Source organism: Lutra lutra, chromosome 16, assembly GCF_902655055.1.
Source record: "Lutra lutra chromosome 16, mLutLut1.2, whole genome shotgun sequence".
In the NCBI taxonomy this organism is placed as follows: domain Eukaryota; kingdom Metazoa; phylum Chordata; class Mammalia; order Carnivora; family Mustelidae; genus Lutra; species Lutra lutra.
The window spans coordinates 36,905,943-36,932,651 of record NC_062293.1 but is presented as its reverse complement, the minus strand read 5'-3'; the positions used below and the strand labels follow the sequence as shown (position 1 = coordinate 36,932,651).

Below are 26,709 nucleotides of genomic sequence, written 5' to 3'. Positions count from 1 at the left end.
TCTAACAAGGTTGTCAAATGCAAAAGTCAATAAATAAAATCCAATGTATGTTTTGAATTTTGTATATCTCTATAGTACAACAGTTGTTTGGAAGAGCAGTTTAGAATAGTAGGCCATTTAAAATAGCAACCCAAAATATGGAATACTAAGGAATAAGTCTAACAAAAAATGTACAAGCCTCTTTGGAAGAAAATTATAATGAGTAAACAATAATAAAGATCTAAATAAATATCACAGTCTTAGATTAATATATACTTACAAAGTATTGGTTCTCCCTGAATTCATCTATAGATTCGTCGATGTTCCAGCAAAAATCCTAGTAGGGAATATCCATGGAATTTGTCAAGCTAATTCTAAAATGTACATGAAAGATAAGTCTGACGATAACCAAGACACTCCTAAAGAAATACAAGGTTGGGGGATTTGTCCAGTCAAATATCAAGATTTAATATAAACTCATATTAATGAAGAGATTATGATACTAGTGTAGGGACAGATTAATAGACTGATGGAATGTAACAGCCTAGAAACAGGTCCACACATATATGAAAATTTACATTATAACACAACAGGCATTATAGATCATGAGCAAAGGATAAACTTTTCAGGAAATGATATACTACTGCAATGTCTTATTTATTTACAAAACCAAAAAAGAAACTGGATCCCTACCTTAAATCATATACACAGAAATCAGTTCCAGATGAATTAAAATTAAAGACTTAAACATGTTCTATAAAGGCAAAACTACTAAATTTTTAGGAGAATAATCTCATGACCTCAAGGTAGGGAAGATTTTGTCATAGAAGGCATGCAAGGGGCAAACTATGCAGGAAAAAGTTGATTATTTTGACCCCACTTAAGAGCTTCTATTCATGAAAAGATCCCTAAAAGAGACTGAAAAATAAGCCACAAGGTGGGAGAAGCTATTTACAAAACCTGCACCTAACAAAGGGTGTTAGTAAAAGACAACCTCATAGAAAAATGGGCAAAAGATAATTCACAAAAGGGAGAATACAAATGATCCACAAATGTATGAAAAGACGTTCAAGCTCATTAGCAATTAGAGAAATGTGAGGAAAAATGAGTCTGGCAAAAATTACAAAGTCAGATCATCTTCTACAGCTTCTATAAGTGACAGTGCAAATTTCGAAAGTACAAACCACTTTGGAAAAGTTCGGCAGAACCTAATAGAGTTGAACTTTTTAAAATACTCTTCAACCGGGCGCCTTGATGGCTCAGATGGTTAAGCATCTGCCTTTGGTTCAGATCATGATCCTAGGGTCCTGGGTTCAAGCCCCCCACATCAGGCTCCCTGCTCAGTGCAGAGCCTGTTTCTCCCTCTCCCTCTGCCTTTCCCCCTGCTTGTGCTCTCTAGTTTTATCTCTCTGTCAAATAAATAAATAAAATCTTAAAAAAACCAAAAAACTCTTCAACCTAGCAATTTACCCTTAGATAATAAGACTCTAGAGAAACTCTTACGTATAAGGCCTACTCGTGGTAGCATTGTTCATAATAGTGAAAAAGACAGGAAACAATTAGAACTTAGACAAGTAGATAGATAATTGAATTCTAGTATATTCCTACATGGATTACTGTACAGTGAAAGTAGATGAACCAAGTTACACATAGGAACAAAAGGATAAATTTCAAGAACGTAACATTGAGAGATAAATAGAATAAATGTAAAGAAAAGTCAAAGAATGAGTAACATAAAATTCAGCTTAGCAGTTGTTTCTGAGGGGAGCACGTAGGATCCTTCAAAGATCATTAAAAATGTTCTAAGATAGATGGTAGTTACCAGGGTGTTTATTCTTCTGCATATATGTTTCGCCATAAAAATTTTTTAAAAAGATAACAACCGGTATCATTGCTTTCTTTCTGCTTAGGGTCTTTGCTGTCTCTTCCCTGGGTAAATAGTCTTTTTATTTCTCCTGGTCCTAGTAAATCCCTTTACCAAGACATATTTCTGTTGTCTCTTCCCAGCTGTCTTGGTCGGAGAAAGCATGAATATGTATAGGCCAACCAGTTCTTAAATGGCCTCTATTTGTTCTCAATGGGTCTTATAGGAAATTTTCAGCTCCTAAATATTGTAGCCCACTGTTATTCAAATACATTTAGTTTCATTTTGGGGAAGAAAAAAAACCAAAAAACAAAAAACCTCATGTCAGTCTCTAATATTTAAAACACAGCCAAGTTAACCCTGACTGAATGTGCTCAGTATTCTAGGAATCCATGCTATTACAGTCGAACTGTTCTGGTTTGTAACTTAACATGGAATCTGAACTGAGGTAATTAATCCTTTAGTATTTTCATGATTTCATAAAATTCTGACCTTGAGACTTTTCGAACACTAATTCTCCTTTACTTGGAAATTTAATTCTGAGGTAAGCTGTTTTCTGAAGAACTGAATATTGTATCCCACAGTGGATATCACTATAGTAAAGCTGAAGCTTATGCTTCTGTTGCAAAGCATAGCTTTCCTGGCTAGAACTAACCTGCCCCTGGTGGCGTTATGAAGGGCCAGTGAAAATATGCATAACCATACCCTCCCTACAGACCTTTTGACTTAATTCAGGGTTCTCCTTGATCTCTGCCTTAGTTTGGATTTGGAAGCCTAGGCATTGCTTAGCTGTTTGATGTATTCACAGGGGAAAATGTTGATTTCAGAGGTAGCAACCGTCCCCTCTTAGAGATATTGACAGGTTAGTATGGTTTTATTTTTGAGCTAAAACTGTTCCTTATAGGTAGGGTGAAACATTTTCAGTGAGTCAAACATGAAACCAGAAACTCAAGCTGGGGGCTGACTTTAAAGATCATCAAGCTTTTTAAGCTGCAGAACCCTCTCTGCTAAGGAAATCATTTCAGGAAGCTAAATGAGAGAGTTTAGAGTAAGGATGGGGGTTGGAATTATCACCAGCCACCCAGTCTCTAAGACCTACTTTTCCTCCACTCTTTTTGGGGGCGGAGGGGGGGCAGGATGAAAATGAGGCTCAGAGAGGTAAAGTGATTTGCCAAGAAGCACAAAGGAGATTGGTAACAGAGCTAGGTTATGAGCCCCAGTCTTAGACCAGATTGCTGGACTCCCTAGTCCAGCGTTTCTTTTACTAAACCTCACTGCCAATTCTGTACAAATTTATCCAAGAAAATTCTTGAGATGTTTCCTCTCACTGCTTATCAGGTGAAGCCTATTAAAAAATAGCAGGTAACTGTGAACATTCACCCAATGGATGAGGACCAGTTCTTTTTGCTGCTTGCAGGTCACTATGACAAATGCGTGTTTGCCCTTCGAGAAGAGAACAAGAGTGACATGAACGCAGTACTGAACTATATCTTCTCTCACGCCCAAGTCACCAAGAAGAATCTTCTGGTCACAATGCTCATTGTGAGTACCACTTTTCAAAACCTGTAAGGATGGTTAATGTGAAGAAAGCATTTCTCCTTCTGAGGTTCTGTGGTCAGAGGAAAAGCTCCTTGTCTTTTGTAATTGGGGGATGAGTGGTGCTTGGGTTGTCGGTGAACAATTTTCTTACCCTCTCCCTCTGTCCTTGACCTGAAGGAACCTGCCCCAGTCAGGAAAAAGATTGTTCTGGCTATTGTGTATGCAGTCACGCATAGGAACTCCTGTCTCTTGACTCTGCTTAGAGATGCCTTGTGCTTCCCCATTCCTGCTGTCACTTGTGACAGTAGCTTTAAAATGTACTCTTACATAGCCAGTATACTTTGTCATGATAACTCTTGTTTGTTCCATGGGTATCTGCAAGGGCTCTTAAGTCCCCAAACTTAAGAACAAAACGTAGTGTTAAAATTTCAGTACTGCCCCTCCCACCAAAGAAATTTAAATTTACTCTGCAACTTCTTTGGGTCCCTTTCTCTTTTACTTACATGGAACCCTAAGCTCAGATCTTGTAGTGGTAATGGATATATGCTTTTGTCCCCATAACCTCATAATACGAGAATTAGTAGAAAGTGGCAAATAGAGGTGAGACTAGTAAATGTGATTAGAATTAATGTACATTTGACCAATGGATAAAAGTTCTGTGGACTTTGAACTTAAGGATTTTAAAAGATGGTTTGTAAATCCTTCACTCCTAAGTTTTCCAGTTGAGTTAGTTCTAGGAATCGGAGAACAATAGGACTATTCTTAGAGTCCCTACCCCATGAACAACCAACTGGCTACTGTCTGTTGGTCTTTTTTAGGGACCAAAGTACCTTTCACTTCTAGAATTTCCTCGCTTGTCCCTTTGTGGAATTGGCATTCTTGGTACCTTGATTCCATCATTCTTCTTGGAAGGGAAAAAAAAAACAAAACTATAAATCGTCACTGTGGTTTTTTATTTCATAGTTCAGAATAAAGGGAAACTAACTAGCTCACATTTCTGGTTAAGAGCAGTGCCACAACTTCATATATGCCTAGCCTGGTTAACTCTCAAGGATATAACATTTTTTTAGAATAGCCACTTTTAAAAACATGTAATTATAGGGAGAGTTCATTACCTTCGCTACCCTAGAATGGCTAGATGGTGGGGAAATCAGAAGATACATTTGAAAGGAAAAAATATGTATCAGCACTATATAATACTTTAGCTCCTCTAAGTGACAGGTTTTGGCAAAGAAGTGCTTTTATCTATGGCAGTTTGCTGATTTTTTTTTTTTCTCAGTCAAACGAAGGAAGAAATCTCTGATCAGTTAGTTGGTTTTTGTTATTGTTTTTGTTGTTGTTTTTTATTTCAATACAAGGATTGCTAATTCTCATTTGGATAAAACAAGACTTTCTGGCAGAAAGGGGTAACGAGGGAGTGGAAGAATCTCTCAGTTTGGACCTAAAATGGGGTGTATTTGCCTTTTTAGGGAGCTAATGATGGTGAGTTTTCATTTTATTATGATTACCTTTTTAAGGACTTAACAGTTTTCTGCACTAAAAATAGACCAAAGCCCAGAATCCTTGGAGCAGCAGAAGAGTAATGATCGTCCAAGACTGTCGCTGGGTTTCTTAAATTCTAATTTGTAAGATATAGGGGCTCGGCTCGCTCCTTTTGCGGAGTGATTGTAAGTAACGCTTGCCTTAAGAATCTCATTATTGGAACACGGAGCCATATTTCCTCTGAGAATTCTGGAGTAGCTTTGAGCCGGGGCTGTTCATTTCTCAAGTAATCACGCTGGTGTGATGGAGAGAGAAAATGGCAGCTGTTCGGAGCTCAGGCCTTCAATTTTCTTCAGAGTCCAGTCACTCAAGTGTGTAATTACACGGGGGGTGCTGCAGAGGCATTGGGCCCTGTCAGAGAACTGGTTTGAGGCTTTGCTTTCTGCTTTTGCCAGTCAGGACAGGCAGAAGCCAATGGGACTCTGACTTGGTGCTGTTCTTTTTTCCCCACCTTGTCATCCTGATTACTTCTTACCTGCATAGATAGTGCCCGAACTTTCTTTCCAACAGGCTGAGCTCTTTGGAGAAAAGAGATGTTGTTAGTATTTGGGTTCGGGTGAATAGGGTGGATGCGGAGGAGTTGGGGAGAGGGAGGAGGAAAAGGTTGAAAATGTGAACCAGAAAGATGGATTTGTCCTTCTCTTTATTTCAGCATTTCACATTTTTCTTAAAACAAAACAAAAACAGCAAACCAAAACTCAGTAAACAAAGTAGGATCTGTAGGCTTTCATATCATTGAATTTTTTTTGAAATATCAGCTGTTTTCACCTTATCTTAGAGATTTGGAAAACAAGAAGTTAATTGATATGCTCGAGCTGAGGGTCAGCTAGCCATGTCCTATGCAGCAGGAATGAGCTCAAAAGGTGCTCCCTTCTGACCAGATACTACTGAATACCAGATGTGGGTCTCCTCATTCCTTCCTTGGTAATGGTCAGGTCTCACAGCCATCACCCCGCCCCATGTCTGCATTAATGTTGGTGGCTGGTAAGAGCTATTTTACTGGCTTGGCTCACCCTTTCTCTAGGTCTGTCTTTTACAGATATCACCTGGACATGGTAGCATTTGAATTCCTCAGCTTGTGTCCTTTGCCACTTCCCCTTTCTCTGCTTACCTTGGCTTCCTGATTGATGGTTATGTGCCCGGCATTTCAATCTTTGCTTTCTAGAAGTAGAATTGTTGATGGTGTGCTTTGCTGAGCTAGATGATGATTTCTGGGCTGTTGAACCCAGAGGGAGGGATCAAGACAATAAGGTTTCTGTGAATCAGTGTTAGAAAATGTGGGCTGCACCAAAGAAGCCCTCATCGCCTCCAGGCATGTATTAGCATAGTGCCTAGTACTAACTTGCTTCAAGGACTCTGGAGCAAATTTGTTCTAATCTTTACCCCTATCTGGAAAGTAGAATACCAAGTAAAATGCTAGTCTCATCATTTTTCCTCCATTTGGAGGAACATGGTGCCTTGATTAAAACCGAAGGCTGGAAGACCAAATTTATTTTTATGAAAGCTCTACTTAAGAGGTTATTATGATTTTTTTTTCTTTTTAAGAGAGAGCTCAAGTGGGGAGGAGAGAAAGAGTCTTAATGAGACACGGGGCTCTATCTCACAACCCTGAGATGGAGACCTGAGCTAAAATCAAGAGTTGGATGCTTAACCAACTGAGCCACCTAGGTGCCCTTATTTAAGAGGTTGTGTAGTCAAATTAAGCACTTTGGCACCATTAAAAAGTATCAACAACCTTGTAGCAGCGGTCGAGATGGCGAAGTATCCACTAGTCAGCCACCTTGATGCTGAGTAGTTCTCCCTTCACTACTTATATGTTATTTCTGGAATGGTCCACATGAACATGATACAAACCATGCTCCTCATGAGTAATGCTGGGCCTGTGAGCCTCTGATTTGGTTTAGATGAGGAGCCTTGCCTTCTTCCTCTTAACATGACTGCAAATAGTTTTATCCAGTGTGTTAGTAAGGAAGTCGTCTTTCTCCGTGAACCCAAGTTTACTGAATAAGGGTGATATTAACAATGTCTTGTTAAACCTGTCCCATGAAATCCTTGGAATGTCAAAAAGTCCACCTGTGTCTGGAAGAAATTACTAGTCCATTGCTGATTTTGGGGTTAGTGCCTCACCCACCTGAACAATAGTGTCGTGAGAGCATTACACGTCATTCACATTTGGTTTTGAATTGCCTTCAAATCTTAGGATGCTAAAATCAAGTTGGATTATGTTGGGCTCTCCTGGCAGTCAGCTGCATAACTTTGATGGTTTTGACACTTAAGCATGCTCGTTAAATTTCTGTAAATCTGAAATATTCCCTGTTGTTAGCCATCATCCAGGTTAAGAGTAAATATAAGAAGTAAGTGTGTGATACCAGTCTTAACCATTACTGAATAATTATGTTAACTTTGGCCTACAAATTTATGCAAGTAACCTGTAATTCCAGAACCAGCAGGTAGGCTCATTAAAAGAACCTCTTTATATTGAGGAAACACATCTGCTGACATAGTCACTATTTAATGTCATTGTTACAAAGTGTTCACCAGAATTAGGTGATGATTTTGGCCTTCCCACTGGAAGGTTGTCTCTAGGCTAGAGGGCCACAAACTATTAAAATGGCCTTTAGTCCCTGGCAGTTTCTTTTAGGACCTGAACATTGTCGAGGTCAAGGACAAGAGAAGGTGGAGAAGGTTATCTTATATGTGATTTTCTAATGTCAGTCTTTTTCTAAGTACTCATGATGACAATGGAGAAAATAATATTTGAATGGAAAATCCAAGTCAGGATAAACTAATGGAGGTAATGGTTTATTGATACTGTATTTGCTGCTTCTTGACCCAGAGGGACAAGAAGGTTTGGTTTCTGTACTTTATCACAAGGACCCCGGGAGGACTGTGAGCTGGTGATTGTGAATGAATAATTACTTCCCAATTATTATTTTTTTAAAGATTTTATTTATTTATTTATTTGACAGACAGAGATCACAAGTAGGCAGAGAGGCAGGCAGAGAGAGGGAGGGGAGGAAGCAGGCTCCCTGTGGAGCAGAGAGCCCGATGCGGGGCTTGATTCCAGGACCCTGGGATCATGACCTGAGCCCAAGGCAGAGGCTTTAACCCACTGAGCCACCCAGTCCCCCCCCCCCCAATTATTTTTTTTAAATCTCCATAGTTCAATTTTCTTTTGGATACTGTTTCTTTTTTCCTACCCCCTTCTCCTTCCTTTTCTCTCATAGTGGAAAGATGAAACAACAAAAAAATGGTTTTTTAAAAAAGGTGGTTTTCTGTGTTAAGTTAGAACAGGATCTATAGTTAGACAAGAGGATAGCTCAATTTTGGGGTATATATTTTAGTTTCATCTCAAAAGGTAAACCTGGGTTTTCTTTCAAGGGAAAACATTCCATGTCAAAGCTGTTGTGTCTGATATAAGTAGGTAGCTAATGTTCTTATTTTGTCGTATTTTATTTTGTTGTTAGATGTTGAGACTTGAGTCTGGCTGTTTGCAGAGCAGCTGAGTTTCATTACTGAGGACACCTATTAGGTTTTTAGATCTTTCAGTGGGTCTTTCTGATGAATGGAGTAAGAACCTCAGAAAGGAATATTTTTCTCTATTAGGAATATTAGGAAAAGAGGGATTTCGTAGGAAAAACTTGCCTCGGTTTCCCTATCAGCTGTTTCCTCTCTGTTCTTCTGTCTTCCTGTGGTCTGTCCCTGGTCATTTTATATATGCCTTTGGAATTCTTTTTTGCTCCTTAGTTCTCAACAAAAGATGCAACTTAGCTGCATTTTTTCCCCTCCTTTGTATGCCCTGCAGTAGGTGAAGAGGCCCTCTGGTCTCTGACTCTATGCTCAATTGAACCCTGGATTTATAGTCACCTATTAGCTGCTTCTCTCCTCCCCTCTCAGGTCAGTGAATTCCCTGCACTAAACAGGTGGAACTTCCCACTCACATCAGTGAGTTACCTGTGATTAGCAGGTGAAAACAATACTTGCACTTCCTTAACTACAAATCCCATCATGTGTTTTACAACTCTGGACTCTTGGAGCAACTTCTGGTTGGTGGATTGGAGAACCAGAAAGTATTTCGTGTTTCAGAATGTTTGAGAAAGGGAATCTGGATGGCCTGGTCGGTTGAGCGTTCCACCCTTGGTTTTGGCTCAGGTCAGGACCTCAGGGCTGTGAGATCGAGCCCCCACTGGGCTCTGCACTCAGCATGGAGTCTGCTTGAGATTCTTTGTACATACACTCTCTCTCAAATAAATAAATAAATGAATACATAAAATCTTTAAAAAAAAAGAAAGAAAATGTTTGGGAAGCCTTTTTCCCAGCATAGTCGTGCTGAGTACTCTATAACTGTTTACCCTGTGATGTGGAAGGCAGGTAGGCGACTATCAAGAGTATGCCCAAGATGAGGAAGGTGAGTATGACATAGAGATTCTTCAGGGAAGACGCTGATAATCAGGGTAGAAAGAAGATCAAAAGGCAGCAACAACAAGCCTTTAGGGATCTGGTCATCTTTCATGTCCTGTTGGTAGTAGAGGGAGAATAAAAATTCACTACAGTATAAAGGCAGTTAATTTCAAACTCCAAGTAGAGGAACTTGGCCTAAATACGTATATTTTATGTGTGGTGTGAGGATCTTCTATAAATAGCTCTGTAAAGTTCAGAAAAGGACAGACATTTCTAAAAACCGCATCTGCACTTTTCTCAGCTTAAGTGAAAATTACGTGGATAACGGATGAATTTAGGGAATAGATTAATATCCCACTGAAGAAGAAATATTTTCCTCAAAATATTTAGAGATTTTTTATGATATATGATAGAGATTTTTTCTTAAGAAATTTTAACTTTTAGGGGGCACCTAGGTGGCTCAGTTGTTAAGCGTCTGCTTTCGGTTCTGGTCATGATCTCGGCGTCCTGGGATTGACACCCTCATAGGGCTCCCTGCTCAGCGGGAAGACTGCTTCTCCTTCTCTCACTCCCCCTGCTTGCGTTCCCTCTCTCACTGCCTCTCTCTGTCTGTCAAATAAATAAATAAAATCTTAACCAAAAAAAAGAAAAGTTTTGGGGTGCCTGGGTGGCTCAGTGGGTTAGGCCGCTGCCTTCGGCTCAGGTCATGATCCCAGGTCCTGGGTTCGAGCCCCACATTGGGCTTTCTGCTCAGCAGGGAGCCTGCTTCCTCCTCTCTCTCTGCCTGCCTCTCTGCTTACTTGTGATTTCTCTCTGTCAAATAAATAAATAAAAAATCTTAAAAAAAAAAAAAGTAAAAAAAAATTATTAAAAAAAAAAAAGAAAAGTTTTAACTTTTAGGAGAGGAAGGACCTAATTGAATAAACCCATGGACTGTATAGTAGGAACTTGGTTTTTCCCTCTAATCCAAGGATTCACCATGTTTAGTTATCCTGGAATGATTCCTGGCATAGCAAGAGGATAAATGATTTCGGGTATAGAATTGTCAGCATATGAGATGGTGTTTTTATTTAGTGTGTGTTTTTAAATGAATAATTTGTTCTTGTGCTTCTGCTTTGCACCCTCCTGCAATGCTGAACATTTGGTGTGTGGAACGAAAACCACAAGGAGGGGTTCCTGTTGCCTTATTCTGCCTTCTTTCCAAAAGCAGGAGAGGAAACAGGAAAGCCTTTAGTTCCCATATTATTTAAAACCTCTTACAACTCTGAGGCCTCATCGGTTATGTTTTACTCCGAATTCCCTGACCCCTTTAAATGGTCTGCGATGATTTTTTTCTTCACGTTAAAAGTACAATGCAGATTTGTGAAGAAATTCACTAGGAATTTTGAATACGAATAACTGAGAGATTTAGGTTTCTCCTTAGCAGTGGCTTCCTCTGGAATCTTCTTGACTACATTGTTTGGGATAAAAATAACAAGTTCACATTTTCTCTCTTTCTTTCTTTTTAAGATTTTATTTATTTATTTGTCAGAGAGAGAGAGAGCACACAAAGCAGGCAGAGAGGCAGGCAGAGGCGGAGAGAGAAGCAGGCTCCCTGCCGAGCAAGGAACCCGATGTGGGATTCTATCCCAGGACTCTGGGATCATGACTGGAGCCTAAGGTGGTGGCTCAACTGACTGAGCCACCCAGCTGTCCCAACAAGTTTGCATTTTCTCATTAATCTAGCTATGTTCACTTTGTTTTTGTCCTCTTTTCCTATTTCAGAGTTCTAGCCATAATTCTTTTTAATGTGGTTGTGTATATGTTTTTTCACACTAACAATTAGGACCAGTTGTGCGGTCGGGACCCTACTCTCACTGATGAGCTGCTGAATATCCTCACAGAGCTCACTCAACTCAGTAAGACCACCAATGCCAAAGTGGCACTTCGAGCACGCCAGGTAAGGACATGTGTCGGCTATCTGGAGGGAGAAATGGTTTTCATAGACTGGGTGGTCTTAGAAATAGTGAGCTTTTACTCGGTCACCTGACAAAGATTGAACAATTTTCTACTTATGTCTTCTCATTGCCCTCAGAACAAATGTTTTCATGTGATATGTTTTTTTAAAGAGAAAGGAAAACATTAACATTGAGTCTCTTTAAAATAGAAGTCTTTTTCCCCCTTATAAAATTCTGTTACCGTTTCCTGCCTTTTCTAGGAGCCATGAAATAGTAAACCAGAGTCACGTGGAGGAAAGGAAGCTAAGGGACAGCAATAAATTCAATATTTTTCACTTCCCAAAGGGAGCTTAGAAGCAGGTGAAAACTTTTTAAGTGTGTAGGAAAAAATTGAGTATGGGAAGCAGAAAGATAATGCAATGAATCCGAGGTGCTAGCAATCAGAACAACCCTAGAGAAGTCCGGTTAGTTTCACCCAGTAGTTTGCATTTCCATTCCAAAAGGTTTCAGCAGGGAAGCCAAGAAGTGGCGCTCCCTTTGTGTTTCAGTGCATGGGCATTGACAAGGAAGCGGCATTTGAAGCTGTTCAGTGACCTTCTGCTTTCTCCACAATTGTATCCATGTCACTGAGCTACTCAAAGTTATTGAACCTCTCAGTGACCTGCTGAGACTATTCAGGTCCCACCGTGTCCCTGTGTGTTTGTGACACTGCTCCTCACATGCATTGGTGTTACATCCCGACACCTTCTCCTTGATACTAACCAAGTACCTGGGGCTGTCAGAGCAGCTTTCGCTAGTCCTCCTTCTATTTCGGATTTGCAAAAGTCCAGCTCTGTTGCCTCCACCTTCCCCACAGCTGCTCCCTGCCAGACCCGATTCCCAATTAACAGCTAGTCATGCAGTCCCCAGGACTAGCAGCTTTGCAATGGTAAATCACATGCACTGAGGGAACTTGATTGAAGCTGTTTTCTCTCTCTCTCTCTCTCCCTCTGCCCCCCCATGGGAAATTGCCCACAATACAAATCATGGTGAGAGTCAACCGAGATGCAGTATTTGGTGGCATTGGCTTTATGTTACAGGACCTAGAAGTTGTTTTACTTGGTCTCTGTTTTATCTTTGATGCCTGCACTTACAGATTTATATTTATTGCTTTTGTATCAGAGCTGCCTAATAGGAGGCTAGAATAATCACTCCCTCAGGAACTTATCCCTCTTATTTTGCTCTCACTCTAGGTTCTTATTGCCTCCCATTTGCCGTCATATGAGCTTCGCCATAACCAAGTAGAGTCCATCTTCCTTTCAGCAATTGACATGTACGGACATCAGTTTTGCATTGAGAACTTACAGGTATACATGTAGTTCTTTTCTACCATTGTGCACTCTTGTCCCCTTTATTCCTAAGCATGATTTAATTAATCGATCTATTTTGATTTTCTGTGTAGTGAGGTTTCATGCCTTGACTTTTTAAAATGATGTATAATTACAATTTTTTTTTTTTTCATAAAACTGCTATTGGAATTGTGTTTGAGCTTAAAAATCCAATAGTCCAGCCTTGATAGACGTGTCCTGTTGAAGTCTTTACCTCTTGTGCTTTTTATCCAGAAAGTATTCTGGGCTAGAATTAAGTGGTTGCACTGGTTGATGTCTGATATTTGAATTCGTTGTGTAGTGCTCGCTTCGGCAGCACATATACTGAATTCGTTGTGTAAATAGGTAGTTCTTAGTGTTCTAGGGACAAAATTACTTAAGTCATTTAAATTTCATTTTATTATAATGCTTACTATTAAGCTGTATACAGAGCCACTTTTATAGAATAGTATTGGATAATTTTACTACTAATTGGAAGGATCTTGACTATCACTTTTTGACAACATCATTTTCTCAGGAATGACATTCTATTTTTCTACCTGTAAATAAGTAATATTGTTCTGTCTAGCCAAGGGAGTCTTCAGGCTTTCTGTCAGATTTCCTTCTGGGGAACCTAGAGAGGGGGAAAGGATGTTCTTGTTTATTTGGTTCAGAGCTGAAATAGAGGGTTTCAACTGGGGTCCAAATCTGTGGTTTACCATAGTGGAGGATTGAGACAGTATTTGAGAGGTTGAGTACGAATATATGTCAGGAAGGATATTAATTATGGTCATTAATAAATGTGTTGTTAGTGTATTTCTTTTAAGAATTTTACATATATTAATTCTTCTGATGCTCACAACAGACCCATGAGATTAGGTATCATTTTCCCCATTCTGTGGCTAAGGAAGCTGGAGCACAAAGAAGGAAAGTTTCATACATGACACTCGTAGACAGAATTCTTGGGTTACTCTGAGTGCTTCAAAATGCTAATTAAATATTGTGCTAATTAAATATTGTTCTCTTTTGGATGTAGTGGCTTAAGCTTGTCTCTGTGCCTTCCAGAAACTCATCTTGTCTGAAACGTCTATTTTTGACGTCCTACCAAACTTCTTCTACCACAGCAACCAGGTAGTGAGGATGGCAGCTCTGGAGGTAAGATTTCGTAGTAACACGATGTGACCTTTTTTTGGTTTCTAGCGTATTTCTTCTGTCCACTTGGTATTGTATCAGTTCTTTTTTTTTGGCCTTAAGGTTGGTGTTTTAGAGTCTTTTTTCCCTCTGAAACAGACACTTGCTTTACTCAAGTGTTTCAGCTGAACTAATCACTATTCTGGGCTCCAATCGCAGGAAAAGAGCTGCCAGCATTTTTCAATAGTCTCTACTTTCCAGATAATTTGGATTCTCTCATTTCATAATAAATTAGGTTCCCTAAAAAATAATAAGTGAAAAAACATGCCTGACCAGAGCATGTGCCATTTTTGTGATTTGGGCCAAAAAAGATAGATTTTAGTTATCGTCTGAATTTTCAGGCAGCTCTTAGGAAGTATTTTGTCATGAGAAAGAAAGTATTAACATTGAATGAGCTGTGTGTGTTTAATATGCTTTACTCTTTTTCTCATTTAACCCTACCATTACTTCATGAAGTAAAAAGAAAGTGAGACTGAATTTGAGACTTGTCCATGTTTATGTAGATAATAAGTGGAAAGGTTTGCATTTGAACCCAGATCAGGCTGACTCAAAGCCTTTTCTGTTCCCACTACAGCACTCTACCTCATTAAGCACAAAACTTGCAGGCCCTGAATACTGCAGTAAAATTGCCAAGTCGATGTTTTTTTGAAGATGAAGAAGAGTGTTTTAGATAATCTTATGTAACATGGCATCACTACAATCTGTTGCAAGCTCCTTTGGCTTACTTTTTATTTGTATTTGGATAGAATGTAATGTATCCTACTCCCTAAATACCAAATTTTAAAAGTATCTAAGTGTCTTAGAGTACTTTTATATCACTTAATGAGAAGCCTCCTTATGTACCTCCCATGATAGAATCCCATGCAGCATTTCATGTGCCTGGCAAATTGGCTGTAAAGTGCACAAGGTCAGACTGATGTTTTTTGCTGTGACAGAGCCTGTTGCTGTGTTTTTTATCTCGAGTCAAGTTAGTATGTGTGAGATCATTATGTCACATTATGTCGTACTGCTCTTGCCTACTGTATGGGGGCTATGAGTAATCTATAATAATCTGGGGCAGTGGGAAGACAAAGATACAGGATAGGCAAAGAGTTGAAGTGTGCAACAGTAGTTTCTGTCTTCTCCCCTCACTCTGCAGGTGGCTCAGAGCCAATACCTCTCATTTGTCTCGCCACTGGCTTTTATCTTCTGTTGAAATGATTGTGCGCCATGAATTAATGGTTGCGATTCTATATGCTCGCTTTTACTCATGATCAAAACTTCTCCTGAGTTTGGGTTAGTCTGAAAGGTTTATGGCCCAGCCAGAGATGTCCAGCAGAGGCGGGCTAGTTTTATTTCCATTTGTAGTCATGGGTATAGTTTTAAGACTTGAGCTTTATTAATTGAAGCAAGTTATTTATGTTCGGAGCCTTCTTCTCATTACATTCCTCTTCTCAGGACTGTCCTTTTCCTGGGCTAAGCATCTCTTAGTTTCTGTCTTCCAAGTGTATTTACTGAGGATTACTTTTTAACCAGGTTTATGTTCGAAGGGCTTATATTGCCTATGAACTTAACAGTGTACAGCATCGCCAGCTTAAGGACAACACCTGTGTGGTGGAATTTCAGTTCATGCTGCCCACATCTCATCCAAACAGGTGAGTCTGAACTGGGATGTGCATCTGAGCCAGCCAGAGATGTATCAGGGGAGCTAAGGGGAGTAATGTATGCAACAGCTCCGTGTGGTTTTGGGTTTGGCTAGAAACATAGAGCAGAAAATGAATAAATTTAAATCGTGAGAGAAGAGCCTCTTGGTACCCACTTTTTTTTTTTTTTTTAAATCATTGACCTGGAGAGATGGAGTATAGTCTAATTAAGATAAAAATTTGAGGGTTGCAGGGGTGGCTCAGTTGGTTGAGCAGCTGCCTTTGGCTCCTGTCATCATCTCAGGGTCCTGGGAACAAGCCCACATCAGGCTCTGTGTTCAGTAGGGACTCTGCTTCTCCCTCCTCCCCTCCCTTCCACTTGTGCTCGAGTGTGTGTGTGTGTGCTCTCTGTCTCTCTCAAATAAATAAAACCTTTTTTTAAAAAACATAAAAATTTGAGGATTACTTCATCATTCGTGTTTCCTTGTATTATGTCACTGAGGAAACATAGTTCTTTTCTTTCTTTAAGTCAGAATTCACTGGCATTTTATTTGCTGGAATCTTGCCAGAAAAAAAATTTTTTTTTAAGCAGTTTAAGTCAAACAGTTGGAACATGAAAATATCTTGGGTGGGGGCGCCTAGGTGGCTTGGTCGGTTAAGCATCTGAGTCTTGATCTCAGTTCAGGTCTTGATCTCAAGGTCATGAATTCAGACCATGAGTTGGAGCCTACCTTTAAAAAAAAAAAAAGAACTTGGCTAGAATGCTTTTCTATAAATTTGTTATAGGTTAATTGAAACTTCAATCAGGTGTTAAAAATCACACTTCAGAAGGAAACTGAAATTTGACTGAACGTTATAATTAAGCCATGCTAATTCCATTATTTTTCCCTCCCTAAGCCCTTTAAGAAATAAAATGTATATACAGAAATTTGTTTCAGTACTGCTTTGGTTTTAAGATGAAAATACTTTATCTTGTACACTGATTTGTTTTTAAAGTATTCTGAGGCAGTGAAAACCGAGGAATCCCACTCACACATATGTTCATCCCTCCTGTATTTTCATTCTTTTTAGTAATACCGTAGGAAATATAAATACCACAGCCAATCTTAAGCTTCCCCCCTCCATTTCTTCTTTATGGCCTTCGGTTCTTCACTTCTTTTACAAAGTACTGTGTCTTCGGGGATCCTTGGTTATAGACGACAGAAATGGTTTTGTTCTGAATTGCTACTTCACCCAAAGCAATAGAAACCCTTCCTAGAGACAAAGAAGTCTGTGCTGAGACTTTCGGCCACTGGATGCCACTGTTGATCCAGCAGAGGTCAGCAGCCGAGCAGAGGCATCTTCAGAAAAAGTACTTCTCTTCTTTGTCTCAGAAGATCCTTTCACATCTCTACCTCAAAAATACCTCATGGCTGGCAGAGAAAAGCATATATCCTTGATTTAGCAAGCATATCTCGGTACATTTTTGCCTCCATGGATTTCAGAATCTCATTTTCTAGAAACGAATGGTTGTCCTTCAGCGAGCGGCGAAGTGCTCACGGCACACATGGGCTCAGCACTCGGTCTTCTTTCTTTTCCTGCGTTCCTTGAATAATTGTAGGGAACTACACGCTATACTTAATGCTCTTTGTGATTCTCAGGACATTCTCCTTTTCTTCCTGCTTTCTACTACCTCTTCCCTGTGGGCAGTGATTTGTAGTCAGGCTGCACAGCTGCTTCTGATTTCCTTCCCTCCTCATTGCTCCCCTTGTCTTTCTGAATTGCTCTCCCTGTCCTACTTTTTATTTGAGGATACGTGTCCAGTTTGGTGAAGGAAAATGAGAGAAATGCCTCTTAACTATTTGTTAAGAAATCTTATTCACCTTTCCATCTCAAGGATATGAATCTTGGGTTATTCCTGATACGGCTTCAAAACTTGGATGCTTGCCCCTTCCAATGTCTGAGGTATACACATCCCTGTGGATAAAGACCAGACTTGAACAGGGCTGTGATCCCGTTTTCTCTCTCCAGTCTTCCTTGGTTGTGTGTATATAAAATTATAAACTGCTAGACTGTGGTTAGTAGTAGTAGCAGTGGTACTAATAGTATAGATATAAAGGTAAAGAGAAGGACAAGTAAAGAAGGAAAGGTAAAATAATTTTTGTGAAAACCAGAAAAATATTGAAATTGCTTTAATGTCCTTTTAGAGCTAAAGTCCTTTTGTTAGTTTAGGAATGTAAAACGTGCTATCAGATTTAATCACCAAGTGATATATTCAATTATAGAGTATAGCTTTTTCACTGAATTATACATTTGCTACTTGAATTTAGTTTTATAAGATTTTATATTTTTCTTAACAAATGTTTTTGTTACAATTTGAAGTTATGACCTCATTCTGACACCAGTTGGTGTACTGCAGTTCAGTTCTGAAGCTAACCACCTTGAGCTAGATCAGATAACACAAGTTAAGGGCTCGATCCTTCACAAAACGATCCCTACTTGAGATAGGGCCACGAGTGGGGTTCCCAAGCCACCTGCACTTCTGAGCAACTGGCTACAAACTTGGGGGTTCCCAGGACTCCATCCAGCTTAATAATTCACCAGAACAACTTAAAAATTCCGAAAGCACTATACTTACGAGCACAGTTTTATTAGAAAGGACACAAGATCTAAACCAGCCAAATGAGGAAACACGTAGAATAGAGTCTGCGTGGGTCCTGAACACAGCTTTCCTGTTTTTTCTCTTTGGATTCAGATACTCATCCTCTATATGTTCACCAACCACAAAATTCTATTAAATTTTAGTGTCCAGAGTTTTTATCAGGGTTTCATTACAGTGGCATGATTGATCGAATCGCAGATCACATTAAACTCAATCTCTAATCCCTCTCCCCTCCACAGAGGTCCAGCTGGCTCAAAGCCCCCAACCCTCTAATCACATGGTTTGTCTTTCTAGTGAGCAACCCCTGGGCTGAGTTATCTCATCTCTTAGCATAAACTCAGATGTAATCCAAGGGGCACATGAATAATGAAGATACTTCTGTTTCTTTTGAGAAATTACAGGGATTTAGAATTTCTCTCCCAGGAAACAGGGACAAAGGCCTGTCAAATTCTTTATAAAAGGCCAACTCATCTTATAAAAGAATTCTAGGTCTCCTAATTTTAAAGGTTTTGTTTATTTATTTTTATTTTAGAGAGAGAGAGTGCACACAGCCTTGGGGGAGACGCAGAGGGAGAGAGGATCTCAAGCTGACTCTGTGCTCAATGCGGAGCCTCATGTGGGGCTCCATCCCAAAACCCTGAGACCATGGCCCCCACCGAAAGCAAGAGTCAGACACTCAACTAGCTGAGCCTCCCAGGCACCCCAGGGTCTCTTAATTTTAACTAGTTTTAAGGCAAGTTCCAACCTTTTTCCCAACTGTAGTACTATCATTCTTTCCTATTATTGTTTTGAACAAGCAGGCAGTGAGCATACTGGTTTTTATTCTACAGAAGTAAGTTACAGGAGATGATGTACCAGCATTTGTTCCACTCCCAATCTCATAAGGCTCAGGGACACACTTATGTCCACTAACCTCTAGATTAATGATTATCAGAATTATTTAGGAAATATTTTTAAAATACTGACTACCGAGATTCTAATTCATTTTGAACCAAACTCCAGGGGACCACTCTTTGAAAATTGTGGCGAGCACCTGCAGTTAAGGATTACTACGACTAGGCCAGCACTGCCCACTAGAAATACAGTGCAAGCCACATATGGTAAATTCTAAGTTTTTAGTTGGCCACATTTAAAAGGGTAGTAAGAAACAGGTAAGGCATGCTGGGTAGCTCAGTCGATTAAGTGTCTGCCTTCAGCTCGGGTTGTGATCTTGGGGTCCTGCATTGGGCTCCTTGCTCAGCCAAGAGCCTGCTTCCCTTCTGCCTGCTGCTCCCAGTGCTTGTGCACTCGCTCTCCCTCTGTCAAATAAATAAATAAATTTAAAAACCAAAAAAATAAACAGATAAAATTACCTTTAAAAACATTTTCTTTAACCCATCATATCCAAAATACCATTTCAGTATGTAGTAAAAAGTTATTAATGAGATACTTTTCATTCTTCCTACTCAGTCTTAGAAATTTAGAGTGTATTTTATACTTATAGCATGTATCAATACAGATTAGCCGTATTTTAAGCACTTCTTAACCACATAGACCGCTCAACTCTAGACCAAAAATTAATTAGGACAATCACACTGAGCCCTCTTTATTTTATGTTAATGGGAGTGCCCCTGGGATGGATTAAAAAAAAAAAAAAAGGCAACAAAAACCTCTTACGTTTCTTGTTCTTAGTAGTTACAGGAATTATCCACACCTTATACTGTAGGTATTCTACTATAGTATTTTATGCATCCTTTAAAAATTACTCAATGAGAACAGATAGCAAGCATATGAATATACATATTTTACCTATCAATGCAAAACAGAATTTTATAGTATTTTTCCCAGTTGGGATAAACAAACCAAAAATTCTTGGGGGAGAAAACAGATCCATTCTTAACACCAGTTTTTTGCATTTTCTTTCCTGGCACTTGGTTTTCACATTCCTACTCAGACATTCGTTTGAAGTAGACTAAGTTTGTCCAGCAATCCTTAGAAGCAAGTATCTTTCTAAGTGCTATCAAAGCAAGACTACAGTCTCTTGTTGTGTACAGGGTCACCTGGTAGAATTCCATTCCTGCAGTTTATATTTGACTAGTGATTTAGCTCTTGTGGGTTGTGATGAAACATGGCTCTCTGCAAACTGAAGACAGTAAGAGTATTTTTTCTCTGAAAAATGCCTTAGATACTGTTTAAATTGAAGACCCATCCCATTGGGACATGTTTTGATTTTTTGAGAAGCAGGCAAAACACAGGCACATTCCATTACAAATGAATGGAGCCCCCTCTAAGAAGGGAGAAGATACCCTTTTGGGCACATGTTTGGGCAGTTAGTATGTGGACAGAGTGTCTGGTGCCTTTTTATTTTTGTTTAAATTTATCGTGGAACTTTGTATTGCTTGACATTTTCAAATACCTTTAAAACTTACTGTGGGAAAAACACTTAATGTGAGATCTACCCTCTTAACAAATGTTTAAGTGTACAATATGTTACTGTTGACTTGTGGTTCAATGTTGTACAGTAGATCTCTAGTGCTTATTCATTTTGCTTGACTGAAACTTTGGCTTGGCGTTTACTTACTGTATGTTTCAGTATAATTGGACAGTGAGCTTTTTTCTAATACTCTGCTCAATATTTAAGAAAAGAAAAAGATAACTGAACCGTTTCTTGCTAACCTCTCTGACCCTCTGCATCATCCTTCCTGCTAGGTAGGCCTCGGTCAAGGCAAGGTGTGTTATCTTCCTGATCTTCTACCCAAGACTTGTAAGTTTTTTCTGGGAGCAGCAGTTGCAGCTTACTTGACATCTCCAGCTCTTGTTCGCCAGAAGATCCAGTTATTAGAGCTTCCATCAGGGAAGCTCCTGGTATAGATAGACCCTTCTCTTCTTAAATTACCTTCACTTGAGCAGAAAATGTGGAGATTTTCCTGACTTAAACATAATAGAAAACCTATATATGTATATTATGTGTGTGTGTTTGTGTTTCTTCTGATATTTAAATGCTCTTCCCAATTGCATGAGAATTTTTTGGATGGGAGGGGATTTTTGGGTTTTTGTTGTTATTGTTGTTGTTTAAAGATTTTAAGTAATCCCTGCATCCAGTGTGGGGCTCGAACTCATGACCCCAAGATCAAGAGTTGCATGGTCCACAGACTGAGCCAGCCAAGAGAGCCAGCCTCTCTTGTGGTTTTTTTTAAACATGCCTTGTAACCAGTTAGCAATTGTTTTTAAAATAGTGAGGTTTTTTTCAATCATTTTCTTGGTGTAGGAATAGTTAAGATAGCTGGTCTAAAAAAAAAAAAAAAAGACAGCTGGTCTGCACTAAAAGAACAGTTTATTATTACCCAGGCTTTAAGGATTTATTTCTCTTGTCTAAGATTGCATCAGCCCAACTCTTTAGTGAATTCAACCAGTATTTTGCATGGATTGATCCTTGAGCTCAGACTAGATCACTCAGCGTTCCTTGTTCTCTTCCTTGCTCTCCAGTGAGGCTCAGGGCTTATTGCCCTAGGGGGTGTGTGTGTGTGTATTTGTCTTTTCTTCCCCATCCCCAACCACTAGTTGGTCACTGTCTGGTGCTGGTGATGAAGAATCTTGTTAAAAGCATCGTTCTGAACGTCTTTATTTTTGGCAACTCAGAATCATTTGACGTTTAGGATTGCACTTAGCATTGGGCACATTTAAGTAACTCAGAATAATGTCAAAACAAATAAGTTATTTAGCCAGTCTACGTATTTGATCTTTTAAATATAGCTATATTCATACAAACACATGTAAAATATTATCCCATAAACTCTGTGGCTATGCATATTATGATAATTTGGGACTGTGAAATTTAAAACTCCAAATGATTTTCATAAGTAATACATATTAGTGAATATAGTTGTGTTTTTAACTTTTAATCTGTGATTCAGATAAGAAGCATCAAAATTGATGCAGGAGATAGATGTGTACTTTGTTGTATGTTTCTGTACTTGTATAATGGGTAAGGACCTATTGGTGTTTATGTCCACGTATTTCTTAGATGGAAATCTATGTTTCAGTTGAGTCAAGTTGCATTGCATCTTTTCTACTGTTTGCTCCTTGTGAACTTGGCCTTCTATGTTAAAATGTTTTAATTCAAGCACTTTCCGTTTCACATGTCTCACATCCAGAAGAGGTTGGCTGTGTTCTCCCCTGATGGCACATGATTTGTTCATGACTGAGTTTAGGCTGCTTGGCACCTTCAGTGTTTAGCTGTCGGTGGGTGGCCTGTGGACTTTCTTTTTATGAAGACAGTTTTGAGGAAGTTTAGAAATCAGAAGCCTTCCATGTGACTCCTGAACATCCTGCTGCCATTCTTGAGAATTCTGATAATCTCCGACACCCAGAGATTAGGGCGTTCTTTGGATCGTACTGAGACACTCAAAAGTCATCCAACTTGTAGCATTTTTTTAGCAGTGGGAGCACTTGGTTGTAGTTAGCAGGCCAGAATGAGCTATAAATAAATAAAGTCCTGCAGTGCTCACTTCCTTCATTCAGGGTAGTCTGCTGATAAGATGCAAGCATCTGGCAGAAGAGAAGATTCTCAGCAGGTTTAAGTGCTTACCAAAGTGCTTTCCTGTATCCATGGCTCAGCTTCTAGTCTCTGCTGTGTTATTTTGGCACTCTAGACTTGTAAGATTGGAGAGCCGGGTTTAAAACTCTCAATATATCATTAGGGTAGCCCAAGGTCCCTTCTTGTCAAAGAAGACTAGCTGATTCCAGGGGGAAGGAAAAGCAGAATCCGGGGCACCTGTAAATCCCTGTAGTTTTGTGCTGTGGGTTTGTAGCTAATTATACAGCAGGCACAGTAATATGCTGTAGCTCTGTTGGCGTACTTGTTTCAGAAAGAACAAAACCTTCCAGCAGAGCAAAGAAGGGGCTCTGAAGGAGCTGCAAATGAATGAAGCAATGATCATTTCATTGTAAACCAAACCTCTACAGTGGAATTGGGGTATCTGAACTGCAAGGAGGTGGTGGCAGAGATGCCAGTAGAAATGCATGGTTCACGTGTGCTTTACAGCGCTTGATTTGGATTCTCCTGCAGAAATACAGTCACACAAGGAGACCACCACTGGTCACAGCCAGCCAAATTGCTCTTTCTCCTATGGTAGTGCTGTTAGCGACTGCTAGTAGGTTATTCAGCCGACCTCTTCTGATTCTGCTTTGCTGCCTTATTTCAAAAGATTTGCCCTACACTGGCTTTCAATCACAGCTTGATGTAACCACTGCTTGTTTGCATGCCTCCCCATCATTTTCATACACGGTCTTTCTTTTCCCCCCCAAGTTAGAAGGCGAAAGAATCGGGAGCATTTTTATATGATAAAAGATTTATGTAGGGCCAGCTAGAATCGAGCAAAATGAAATCCAGCTAGAAGGGATGGTAAAAGGCTGAGAGAACTTGTGACTGCTACAGAAGTCAGTGTTCCTTAAATAAGGAGGGTTCAGCTAGCAGGCAGCAACTCTGACTTTGCATTCATATTGAAGCAGGCTCTCCAGTCATTCTGTGCAGGCAGATCAATAAAATCAGAGGTGACTTAATGCCAAGAACCTCAGAATTCAAAGGATTTCTCTTGTCCTTCTTTAAATTTAGTCTGTATTGATGTGGAGTGCTAGCCTCGGGAACAGAGATGAGAAAATATTAGGTCTAGAATCTGGTTTATGATATTGCATTGAAGCAGTGTCCTTGGAAAACATTCCCTTTGCTTTCTCAATTATCACATCTGTAAAATGGAGCTAATCTGCTGGAAGGAAAATGATTCCAGTATTTATCAAAACACTGTGATAATGTTATCATTATGATAAGTGCTTCTGATAGTTGAAGCAGCAAATGTCTAATAAGAAGTGAATTTATACCCCATGTATGTACCTGAAAATGCAGTTGCCTGCCTTACCAGAGGTTGAGCAGTTTGACTGTTTTTGCATGATGAGTATGTGAAATGTGGTAGATTTGATTTTATTAAAATCTCTATAAATGGAATATTAGACTCCTATACAGTCTCTACCTTGGTTCTTCATCTTTATGCAGTCTATGGATCTAGTTTTCTAGTGTCTCACAGTAGTGCAGATCCCACAATGGTCACATTCTTAAACTGAGCAAAGAGCCCCTGTCTAGGGCAACAAAATATACAGATGATCGTTGTGGACATGGTTAAGTATTTATCTGGTGATAGAGTTGATCCTTCTTTCCCTGCTCATCTCCTGTGCAGCCCCACAGGTTCTTATTCTGCCCAAGAGGATAAGCTGCATCTAAATTTACGTCTCCTGTGAATGATTTGGGGCCATTGTGTTAAACACTGAAGATGTTGGTTCTTACCCCATGCTGTGTAGATGGTGCCGGTTCCTGTAACACAGCAGCAGGGGGCTCCCTAAGAGAGCTTTGACAGTTGCTGATGAAGGGCCAGCTTTTTGTTGGGAAGATCTTTTCAATCCAGCCCCTTCTCGGCTGAAAACTTGGCCCCCATCCTGTAAAGACTCTCGAAGGGATTATGGTGCAGCTATAGAAATGGTGGCACCACTTTACTCATTTAAGAAATTGGTTATTAGTTGAGAGAGATTATACTGGTTTCCAAATTCCAGAAACCTGAATGAGTGGCTCCTGAGATTGCTTTGGTTGTAGGAATATTCTCTCTTATCTCCTGAGGTTCATGGTAGGAGGCTGTGTGGGTGGCTTCTTTCTTTAGAATCCTTGCTATCTTAAAAGGAAGACTTTCCTATATTCTTGTTTATGTTTACTGTTAGTTTTCTGCTTAGCTACAAATCCCTCTGCCCTAGAACCTGTGTATACTTTTTGTTTGTTGAGGATGGCTACCGGGCGTTGTGACTAAGGAGCTCTTATAAAATGAAACCCGTTCCCCTGAATGAGAGGCTCAAAGAATCCAAACAGCAAAGGTGCAGATTTTAGCACTCAGAGGTTGCTCTTGCTGCCTTATGAATTTGCTGCGTGATACAGGTTTGATGCAGAGAGCGTTGTTACTCACAAATCACACGAGGTATACAGTTTGTGTGCAGTGATATGTCACAGCTTTTTATTTATATGGCCAGCTCAGTCTATTCTGCTCCTTTCACTGCCATGGAAAGTGCATCATTTTCCTCCCTCTCTCCTCCTTCCCACATATCATCAGCACCACCCACTACGTTCTGCCCATTAAGTCCTGTGTGTGCCAGAAAACCCCAACAGTGATTAAATGCTGATAAAAGAATGTTGGAAGGTTAAGATATCAACCAATCAATGCTCTTATAGTACTCTTATTATATATATATATATATATATATATATATATATATATATATATAAATAAAATGCCCTTATAGTACTATGGTAAATTGTGGGTGATAAGTATAACTTTGCCCTTTTCACATTGAAAATAAGGACTTTTTTTTTTTTAAGTTGAGGAAATGACTTATGTCAAATTAAGGAGAAGGGAGGGAAAGCCTTGGTGGCAAAGCCCAAAGAGAATGCAGGAGACTTGCTTTGCAGTTTCCATTCTTACTCTAGTCTTTCTTTCATGATTTTGGTACATTCTTGGTCAGGAAACCCTAGGGCTGGCCAAATTGAGGTATGGGTTTATTTGTGAGAGGCCTATAGTTTTTGAGATTGCAACAATATTAAAAAGTCATTATCACCCTAGGATCGTTTAATTTAAAAAGTACAAATTACTTAATTTTAACAAAGTATATCGCTTAGTCATAGAAGCGTTTATTATTACATTCCTACAGGATTTTCAGGTTTTTTTCTAAGCTCCCAGAGTGTGGAATACACCCGTTACCAGCACCACCACCTCCTCTCACTGCCTCCCTGGTCTGTGGGAGGAAGAGCATGGATGGGTAAAGGGGCTTAGGAAAGGTAGCTGGGAATCCAGATTCCAGGCTACTTTTCTTTGGAGGAGACTGTGAGTCTACCTCATAGCCTAGAAAAATCAATTGAGGTGGGAGGGACTGTGGAATCAGCTTCTCTGGAGTTCTTTACTAAATTTTCAGTACAACAGGAACAAGAAAGAAGATTCTGTAAGAATCTTGTCAAGAATGACATTTCATGTTGAAGCTTAAGATACTATACCATATCCCTATAGCCTAAAATAATTTTTGTGAGGCTGCGTTTTATCACTATACTGTGTTACTTTTTGTAATAGAGCTATTTTTAAAAATCCATGGTAAACTTGTTTCAACCCTTTCCATCAACAGTTGCTGTGGTGAGGTGGGTCAGGAGGCTTGCCTCTTTGGAGGTGCCCTGGGGGTTAAAGGGTAATGAGCACTTAATTATGTCTGCTGAATGCCAGAGCTGCCAGACTGGAGCTCCTCCTGACCGGTCTGGATCTGCTCTGACAATTCTTTTATTATGGCTTTCACTAACCGAACAGTAACTAACTGTGGTTGTTTAATTACAGAGGGAACATCCCCACGCTAAACAGGTACCGTATGTTTAGTTTCTTTTCCATTTAAAGGAACCTCTTTTGTAACTTAGAATAGTGAAATCAGGGTAAAAAATCACACCACGTTTGACAAGTAATATGCTGTCTTCTGCTAGGGAGTCCTCAGCTCCCCTTTGGACATACTAAATTACTCTTTCTTTGGAAAACATGTCTTCAGCTTTTCTTCAGCTGTTCAAAAAGCAACACTTGAAAAGCCTCAGTATGGGGAACCCCCC

The 26,709-nt window shown here is 39.6% G+C and overlaps 1 protein-coding gene across 11 annotated transcripts in view; it reads left to right on the top strand.

Annotated features, from left to right (window-relative positions):
* Positions 1-26,709, top strand: part of ACACA (acetyl-CoA carboxylase alpha) — a 243,255-nt gene that overhangs the window by 94,585 nt on the left and 121,961 nt on the right. For 9 of the 11 annotated variants that reach the window (XM_047708298.1, XM_047708296.1, XM_047708302.1 and 6 more), the window contains 6 exons: positions 3,261-3,385; positions 11,151-11,264; positions 12,495-12,608; positions 13,674-13,763; positions 15,315-15,433; positions 26,450-26,473. In XM_047708298.1, coding sequence (XP_047564254.1) covers positions 3,261-3,385; positions 11,151-11,264; positions 12,495-12,608; positions 13,674-13,763; positions 15,315-15,433; positions 26,450-26,473 — 586 coding nt within the window. The remainder of the gene's footprint in view (positions 1-3,260; positions 3,386-11,150; positions 11,265-12,494; positions 12,609-13,673; positions 13,764-15,314; positions 15,434-26,449; positions 26,474-26,709) is intronic. The other 2 variants (XM_047708299.1, XM_047708297.1) reach the window with 1 other exon arrangement.